Genomic DNA, 10110 nt, shown 5'->3' with positions numbered 1-10110 from the left:
TTTAATCAGAAAACGTGGGTTTTTAAAAACTTTTTTTATGATAATTATTTACTTTTGACAAAATATAAACTATAGTGCAATATAGAGCTATTTATACTTATCACTTTGTTTTTTATTGGTCAAATAAAATTATAAAACAAGCAGTTACACACTTCGACACAAGTATACTGAAGTTAAAATTCTGTCCGTGAAAATTAATAAACGTTGTCTTTAACAAAAGGACTAATGCGATCTCAGAACAATTGTTATTGATGATGTATTTTTTTTAGACCCGTGACCTAAGTTTCTGTCTATGCTTATTACTGTCGTTGATGTAATAAATGTTGTATTTTGAATGAATAAGAAAACACAAAATACATTCAGTGTACCATAATCACATTTAGCAAGGCTGAGGTAGAATACCCCACGTCAACAATGGGGATCTCATTTTGGATCTCAATGGGGATCTCAATGGGGATCTCAATGGGTATCTCAATGGGGATCTCAATGGGGATCTCATTGGGGCCACCGTTAGAAATACCACATTGCTTTTCTGTTTGCGTTTGGTAATATATTCTAATGGCCTGCCAAATTTCTCGTTTACAGCCTTCTTTATAACAAAAAATAGATACAATTGTTAGTCACACGACCGCGTGGATGGCGTGTATCCTGATACAGTTTGCAACCTGCCCCATTTTGCTGGGCGACCAATCAACTGGTACCAGTTACTATGGTAGACGCACCTGAAGCTCGGGTCAACCAACAGAAAAACACCTCAGGCAGAAGTTCTTTCAGGCATGTTTTCTAGGCAACTTCCCCCCATCTCTCCTCTATTGAATTACATTTACGAAGTGAAAAAATGAAGAAAAATATAATTTATTTTAGAAATTACAGAGTTTATCAATGTACCCCTCAAAAATGTCTCAAAGTAATAGTTCGACGTTTCTGATGCCTAATGTTTTAATGGACAAAGGGAAAAAAATATGGTTATAAATTATTTTTTTCAGTTAAAATAACGTGAAAATTATTACAACCATAAAATAAATATTACTAAGCCTGTATATTTTTTATACAAAATGATAAAAAAGGAACAGTATAATTAATGTATCAAAAATAAATAAATGATGTTAAATTGATCTAAATTTCATTTCACTGAATGATAGATCATTTTTGGGATACCAGAACATATCAGCTGTACCCCAAAGGCCGTTAAGATTAGATTCGCAGCAATCGTTAAACCACCAAGCTCCATTAATTTCAACAGCATAGTTTCTCATACTGTTATTGTCATTATCCCGGTCAAATGTTGTGAACTTCATACGATTGTGATAAGCTAGATTGTCCCTTGCATCTCCTGTGTAGCCACCAACATGTAGCCTGTAGCCGTCTGCCTCGCTAGAAATGTTGAAACTGGAATACTTGGCGAAATAATTTGCTCCATAGAAGACCATATCCACTCTCAGTTCTGTTTGACGGTTTGATGTTAAGAGATAAATGTTCTCATTACCCAGGTAAAAATTACCTGAACTAAAATCACCAAACCCATTTTTGTACTCCGTCCAGTTCCTGTAAAAATCTACAGTCCCAGAAACACGTCTTTGGAAAATGGTCCATCCTCCACCGTCTGTCACTGTGTCACACATGACCTGAAGTCCAGAGGTTAGGGTCACCACAGGTCGAGTGACAGCGCTGTTGACACCCTTGCAAGAGTCAAGCTGCTGGACTGTAGAATCAATACAATTAGTTTATAGTATAGTTTAAATATTCAGTCTCCAACTTTCTGTAATGATGTGTATGAGACGTAGCGACCCTTCCTGGCGCCCGAGAACAAACTTTAAATTTGGCGCCACCCCCCCCCCCCCTTAATTATTTTTTATATTTAAAATGCACAAATGCAGCTAAACTGAGCTTTTAATTTCTTTAACCCATTTCGGCACTCCCCAGGGTCGGCGCCCGGGGACATATGTACCCCCCCTCTCCACCACCCCTCGCTACGCCTATGCTATGTATATAATTTAATATGTAGATAGAATTTCGTTGACAATACCTTTGAAAACGTCGTCATCATTAAAATTAATTACGTTAGACTATTTTTTACCACATAGTTTCTAGACAGTTGTGTAGACAGTTGTGTGCTTAAAATTTTCATTGGATTACACAAGCAAAAGATAATGTATTATTTTTACTATCTCGCATCGAAGTCAAAGAGAAGATATTCTAAGCGTGCTATAAATTCAAATTGAAATGTTAGTAAACAGTTGTTTCAAGGCAATAAATACAAACCGGTGCTGAATAGGAAAAATATCGCGTTATAGCTAATATGTTGAAAAAATACTATTAAAATAAAAATGTTAAAACACTACGGTTTATTGAAATAAATAGAATGACACTTTTTTAATTCAATCCGTACACCTTGGTAGTATATACTTTTACAGTTTTTTTTGGCCAAATAAACTTCGAACGAAGGGTTTTTGGGGTTTTGTCGCATTCGAGCAGATGCCCGTTCTGGCATTTGTCCTTCTTGCAAGCGGCTCCCGGGCAAGTATCTTCCGGGAATTTAACGAAGCCCTGTTGTCGCCCCCTCCTGTTCCCTCCGCACACATCCAGTGGTTTAAAGCTTTAAACTGAGTACAGTTAATAATAACGATGTTTATCAAGAGTCGGTTACTAATACTAAGTAGCTTTGTTTTCTCTATAGCAGTGGTTCCCAAACTGTTCTCGATTGGCAACCCCTTTTAATACAAAGTAAGTGATCCGCGAACCACATAGAATTGAAAATTTGAAATTAGTAAGTAAATTAATTAACACTAAAATAAGATGTATAGTATAATTTTAATTTTGATTATTTTGATAACTGTTTTAATGCGATGGGAGGTACTGAATGATATTTACTAGCCTCAACATCCGCGATTGTGTTTTTGTTAACGCCAACCTCATGTCATTTTCAATATTTAATATATTTTTTTGTTTTGTTTTTAATTGGTTAAATGTTGAAAATCTATTCAACGAAAGATAAGTAGAAACAAAAAAAAAACAACTAAATCTCGAAAGGCAATCAATTACACTTTTGGGTATGATTGAATGGTGCATACTACACCAAAACGGTGCGCATTTAACACGGCACGTGACGCGGAATCATTTCCTAAATTTAAGAATTCATATTGTAACTGATCGGCAATGCTGGCAACCACAAGGCAAGCAAAAAATGTGACCTTTGTTATTACTTCATGTGTGTATTGTATGTATTTTAAAACTTTAAATCATAAATATATTTACCTGAGGCTGTATTAGAGGTGCTCGAAGGCGTTAAAGTCGAGGTTGTTGTTGTTGGTGTATAAGTCGAGGTTGTTGTTGTTGGTGTTGAAGTCGAGGTTGTTATTGGTGTTGTTGTTGTTGGTGGTGGTGTTGTTGTAGACATCGACGAAGTGTTAACTGCAATGATATTTTTAAGTATAAAATGCTCATCTGATGTAATTATCGCTGTATATATAAATCAGATTAACATGTTCCATATTATTAGAACATGTGTATAATTATGTAACACATATTTATTTATTCTGTGATCTTTATTCATGTCTTTGCACAGTTCTTTAAACAGTCGGGTGTTAAGGGCTCCATATTTAATATAATTTACTACTTTTATTAGCAATGGAGTCGGAAGAGTCTTGCTGGCTAGGGCATACAGTAGAATCATGCAGTTAATCAACTCCCCAAAGTTTGATATCGATCGGATGAATGGTGTGAAACTGCAATCGACTTTTATTTTTTATATACGGTACATGGAGAAAAATCGCAACCTCCCGCGGCGCACCCTTGCGAAATTAAAAAGAATGTTTTTTACAGAACCCTTTTCTGGAGTGTTTTAATAAACTCCCCAAAGTTTGATATCGATTGGATGAATGCTGACTGCAATCAACTTTTATTTTTTATATACCGTATATCGAGAAAAAAAACAGATCGCGCCCTGCCGGGGCGCCACCCCTGCGAATTTGATTTTTTTTTGCAGAAACCTCCCCAGGAATATTCTCAACAACTTCCCAAGATAAGAGGTGTGGGGTTCGTGCGCGGACCTTTGACCACAGGTGCTTTGACCATAGGGGGTTTGACCATAGGGGGTTTGACCACAGATGTTTTCGCAGCAGAGGGCCTTTGATCACAGGCGGTTTGTCAACGGGTGTTTGATCACAAGCGATGTGTCCGCCATTAAACACAGGTAATTTTTCCATAAAGGGTCTTTGATCACAGGTGGTTTGTCCAATGCTGGCGTTTGATAATAAGCGCTTTATCCATATATTGTAATGATTTATTTTAAATGTTGTGTAATTATATTTTAAATTGCGGCAGGATATAATAATATGTTAATTCATTATATATAAATACAAGTCATCTAAACCATACAAGTATTACTTCTTTGACTGCACTGTTGGCATGTTTTTTTTTTATCCTTTCTATTTATGTATTTTCAAGTACATCTACATTTTTTATATGTGAAACTTGTTATATGTCGCATTATTTATGTTCCATTTATATTTAAAATAAATTCTATGAGGCCTAGCACCAGCCTTTATGTGGAGACTAAAATATCGTTCTTAAATTTTTTTAGTACGTTAAATTCTATTAATAGACTCCCAGAAAACATGTATAAAATCGTATTAATCGTATCACAAATTTAAATCAAATAACAATTTATAATATCTATTTTAAAAGTATATATTATGGTTAACCCCCCCCCCCCCCCTCTGTGGTCAAAGCCACGCTGTGGTCAAACTCCCTATGGTCAAAGCACCTAGGACCGTGGGGTTGCATAAAAGACACACACACATAGACACACATACATAACTTTATATATATATATATATATATATATATATATATATATATATATATATATATATATATATATATATATATATATTACACTGAGGTAACACGTTTTGTCTCTAAAGGCTCGATCAGCTGATCTTGTTACAAAAATAGCATAATAAACAGAACTATATATCATTGTTTGTTTATATGATATGATAAAAATGAAAGAAAGAGTATAAAATATGCATGTGTATACGTATCCGTATCTATATGCGTATATGTTTTCGTATCCGTATCAGGGGTAGACGAAGCTATGTGTATATGTATCCGTATCAGGGGTAGACGTAGCTATGTGTATATGTGTCCGTATCCCTATCAAGAGGAGACGCAGCTAAATGCGAAGGTTTAAGATTATTTGTAGGCGCAATCAAACTAGAAGCTAATTTTTTTTGTTGTACTGTTTCCTTAATTCTATTAAACTGCTGTCGATAGAATTATAACCTGTTTTAATATAATTCGAGTTTTTGTGTACATCATTTTAAGTAACTAAGCGAATTTGTAAGTATACATATTTTATTCCGTGTTTAATGTTTAAAATTTAAATATACCACCCGTACAACTATCTAACTTCTCACCTGTACAAAACAGCAAGTCTGAATCTGAAATTGAACCATCAGACAGAACCGTGATGTTTCTGGTTGTGTTACAGAACTTTCCAGTAGAGAAAATTTTTCCCTGAACTTTTTGTTGTGAAGCTTTTAGTGGGACTAGCCAGGAACCTGTTACATCAAAGTTAAAATATATGTTACCATGTATTTTCATCTTCACCAACCGCACGCGATTAGTTGGGTCGATGTAGACAAACACATTTAAAATTTATTAAATTTTTCGCAATATTTTATGTTAAAACATGTAAACATGAAAAATATACGTTTTCCCTGTTCCTTACTGGAAACACATAATTCTGCTCTGATTTATTTTAATAAATCTAGGCATACGACAAATATCAACTCTTTACAAAAGCCAGTATAAAACATGTTAACTCACCCAAGCTACAGTGTTTTGTAGTTTTGTTGTAGATGTAGCTGTAGCACGTTTTGTTGGAACTTGAACAACGTGAGGCGCAGGACAAAAGACTGACTTGGTCAAACTCTACATTGATGGGCAGTGTGGTCAGGTTTGTGTCATCAACAGCTTTATATTGAATTTCTTTTATACCGATGACAAATTGAGCTATGGAAGAAAAGCAAACTATTAAAAAGACATATACCGTGTGTGATGATACACAATGAATTCAAAATACATCTAATATTGTGTAAATATATAAAGTATATTTGTAATACGTCTTACCTTGTATCATGATACACAGTGAACTCAAAATACATCTAATCCACATGATGAAAATGTATGTAAAGTTATGAATTTTCCGCTTTTTCAATGATCGTTCATCCACTATTGTAGTAGCACTTGCACGAGATTTGTATCACAATGAGTTATCTATTCAAAGTATAAAAAAATTATAATAAGCTAAAATAGAGTTAATAAATAATTAATTGCAATACAACATTACTTTGTATTTGTCTTATACACGTTAAAATTATATACCTAACTAATACCTGACTAAAATGACTTTAAATGTAACATGAGTGCAATCGATAGAGCGCAGGACTCTGTTGAATGTATTGATACATCATAATCGTGAAGGGTTTATAGCTTATGTTAACCCTTTTAGGACCACAAGGAATGCACGCATAATTTCAAATATCTGTGCACATATTTAGTAGTAACATGACACGTAGATTTAAAAAATGTTAAAGGTTTTCTGATATCTTAAATAGTTTTTGAGATTTAGCATGGGAAATATATGTCTCTATGGTCGTCAAGGGAAAGTTATCGAAAATAGGTTGTGTTAGTTGTTATATAAAAATGTTAATTCGAAAGGTGATCAAACGTGTGTTTGTTGTTCTGGTACATTGGAAACTAAGAACATCAGTAATTAGAATATATGTATGTCTTTTATGAGTGTATAGTCATCTATGAATGAAGGTTTTAGAAGCAGTTACATGATGTTATGTAATATACGCGAATATGGCAGACATCACACGTATTGTTAGTGATGTTCTCAATCTTTTCCCTTGCCCATTGTGCATAACTACTGCGTTTTTCTACATTTAATTCATCAACTAGTGTTCAGGTTGGGAGGTTGAAGTGGACTTCTAGCCTCAACAACCAGGTCTTGAAGTGATATTTCTTTCATGTAATCCCGACATGGAAGCTCTCGCTATCATTTGCATATATTCAAGCTTTTTTTTGCATTATAGCCAGGCTTGAATTCTTGTTAAGTGTGCGTATAAAACGCTTTTTGTACTTGAAATCTATATCTTGGCATCACATTATCAACATATGAAACATGGAGATCAGGTTCCGTGAACTAGTAGTCTTCCAATTTAGAAGTGCATGGTATCCCATCACAAGTTTCAATCTAAAAAATCTACAGGTCTCTTGCGAATGAGTTTGAAAATGAATCACTTACTGTTTACTATTATCAATAATCAGAGCTACCAAACACTCAAAATATGCCAAATAACATTGGGATCTTCATTACAATCAACATCTATTGTAAATTTCCCATAACCATAGTCAATAACTTATATTTGAAAGTGTGTATCCAGAAGCTTCTAGTTGAAAACAATGTCTTGCTCCAGTCTCCTTTTTCAAATCTCACGGTGACGTTTGATTGTTCGTTGGGCAAATGATGTTCTATTGATGATAATGTAAAGTGTCAGCTTTGGGACTAGTACATCATCCCTCCCCCGTCAAATACCCACCCTGCCCTTACTTTGAGTAACACTAGGGTTAAAGTAACACGCCGTCTAAACTGGCCCAAGGGCTGTGTATCTTGTTTAAAAAGTATTTTTTTTTTTTAAATTCTACCTTAAGCGTTTTTTTCCAATAGGATAGGGCTAATCAAGTAAAATTATTTATTGATTTTGATAAGTGTTTGTTCACATTGTATACTTTTCACAACAGCAACTACCGTATAATAAGCTTTAATTATAAGAAGCGTGAATTCAAGTTAATAAAAAACATCATAACTTACCTTTACAGAACAAAGAAAAGATGAACCATAAGTAAACAATAAAAGAATTTTCTCCCCAGTCATTAAACATGAGCTTAGCAGTCCCAGAGACGTACTGTAGACACAGTGAGGGTGTTGTGTGGTGTATAAGGCTGGTGTTAGACGATTAGATATTAGTATGCTAAGGTAGGCGGGACACCGGCGGTTGGGTGCTCCAGCCACGTGACAAACGTATCTACGTGTTTCTCTAACGGGTGATTTTCTGTCGTAATATTTTCTTTGTTGAATTATCAATAACAGTAGGCGGGACATTCATGGCACGCATTTATACCGTGGGAGTTAAGACTATTTCTACTCTTTAGAATAGATTTGCATGTAATTTCGATGGTGTGGGAGTGTTGGTCAAATAATGTGTGGGCTTGTTATAATTAGAGTGTGTTACGTAAAGTGCGTCGTTGGGTGTGGTGTATGGAGTTTGATTTGACTTAATACATGTATTATAACAGAGCCACTTAGATGCCTGATCAACATGACGAGGCTTATTTGTCCTATCATGTGACTTGATCCTCAACATAACCTCATATATTTAGCTGATCACGTGATTCAACCACCTAGATAATTACCATCCCCGCCTACACATTGTATATTGTAGGATCTTTTATATTCAATTCAATGACCCTGGCCTTTGTGTGACGCCTCAAGTCGCAAAATTTGCTTCCTACTTTTGGCCGCTAAACCTCAGTCATGCAGATGTTTCATTTTTTTCCGGAAGTGGGGGCATTTTAATTTTTCCGGGGTGGGATGGGAAGTGGGGGCTGACACTGGTAAAAGTATATATTTTCTACATAAATTATTTCGTTCGGGGAGGGGGGACCGTAGGCGTTCTTTTGTGGGAAGGGGAGGTAGGGCTCTGCCAGCCTGCCCAAAGAGATGCCTGAAAGAAACTTTGCATGCAGCTCACTTTTAAAATTAGACGAACAAATTGCGTGGTAATGTTAGTGTCTGTATTTTTAAGTACGAGCCGACCCGCGGCGTATCATACGCAGCTATTTAGTTGTTTTATTTTCTACTTTTCAGTAATTCATTACTTGTGAATTCGACAGTACCAATGCTACCACTGAAAATATTTGCTATAAAATACTATCAGTTGGTCGTTAAGGACGATAATCCCCCCCACCCACATTTCCCCAACCCCTACCCTACCCTAACCCCCCCCCCCCCCCCCCCGTGAAAGCAGCCTCCTCTTAATTACCTCCCCTAAGTTTAAAACAGTTTCAAACTAAATTATCTGCCCCTAATAGGCGTCACTAAACCGGGCTGTACAATTGTAAACATTTAGCGTGAACCACAGCTCACCAGACCATGTGGGGGTTGGGAAGGTTGATTTGTGTCTAGTGAAGAACAGATGGGACTGCAAGGCGCGCTTGCAGCTTGTTTCCTAGGGTCTCCAAGAAGAGAATTTTATATATATATATATAGATATGTCGTCATTATTATTGTGTATTTCTTTGGGCATTGGCTTTTTAATTCAGTGGCGTCATTATATTGTGTCTTCTTTTCCAGCTTTAGATATGTCCATATTTCGTTTCGTTTTGAAACAGAATAGCCAAACAAATTATAGAGACGAGATAAATGGCCCGTTGAGGTTGAGGGGAGCAATACAACGGGCTCTAGGTTGACAGTGTCCGCAACAATTTCAATCCTCGCATCCTAAAAGGAGAAAAAATTCTGAAAGAAACATAATCTGCATGATTGAGATTTAGCAGCAAAAAGTAGGAAATGTGACTAGATTATAGAAGTTGGGTCTATGTTTAGTCTGTATGATCTACAAATGCGACCATTGTTCGTTTATATATATATATATATATATATATATATATATATATATATATATATATATATATATATATATATATATATAACAACAGTTTATTTTTCTAACAAAAAAAATCGTCTATTATTATTATTTTACGTACCTTAATATGAACTTCTAATGTTATCAAATTTATCCGAATTTCATTTTATTGAATGCCGACGTAGAATGTTCTTCCCTTATGATTATAGTTACAGCATTTGAATGTGTTTACATTTTATAAATATCTAAATTTCATTTCACTGAACGAGGCACAGTACATTAAACACCAAGTGATGCCAGCGCCATCTGTGTTGTGTCATTTACCTTAAGAAAATATTGATTTACACTACTCTCCATTTAACCAATAATTTTATATGTATAGACCCTAAGC

At 35.2% G+C, this 10110-nt stretch overlaps 1 protein-coding gene across 1 annotated transcript; it reads right to left on the bottom strand.

Moving 5' to 3' along the window:
• Window positions 1-359: 359 nt before the first annotated feature.
• Window positions 360-6145, bottom strand: LOC131945922 (tenascin-R-like). The gene is made up of 6 exons (XM_059306555.1): window positions 6136-6145; window positions 5833-6018; window positions 5421-5564; window positions 3256-3411; window positions 1178-1702; window positions 360-589 (listed from the first exon to the last, which is right to left on the bottom strand). Exons 1-6 carry the CDS (start codon window positions 6143-6145, stop codon window positions 360-362), a joined length of 1251 nt encoding a protein of 416 aa, XP_059162538.1.
• Window positions 6146-10110: the final 3965 nt, after the last annotated feature.

Source organism: Physella acuta, unplaced genomic scaffold (genome assembly GCF_028476545.2).
Source record: "Physella acuta isolate Inbredline_101_S28 unplaced genomic scaffold, ASM2847654v3 ptg000540l, whole genome shotgun sequence".
NCBI lineage: Eukaryota > Metazoa > Mollusca > Gastropoda > Physidae > Physella > Physella acuta.
This window is presented reverse-complemented; position numbering and strand designations above follow the sequence as displayed.

Coding starts and splice junctions, on each gene's coding strand:
- LOC131945922 (XM_059306555.1), bottom strand. Junction 5,565..5,832: donor TACAAAACACTGTAGCTTGG/GTGAGTTAACAT, acceptor TTGATGTAACAG/GTTCCTGGCTAGTCCCACTA. Junction 1,703..3,255: donor CACCTCTAATACAGCCTCAG/GTAAATATATTT, acceptor TTGATTCTACAG/TCCAGCAGCTTGACTCTTGC.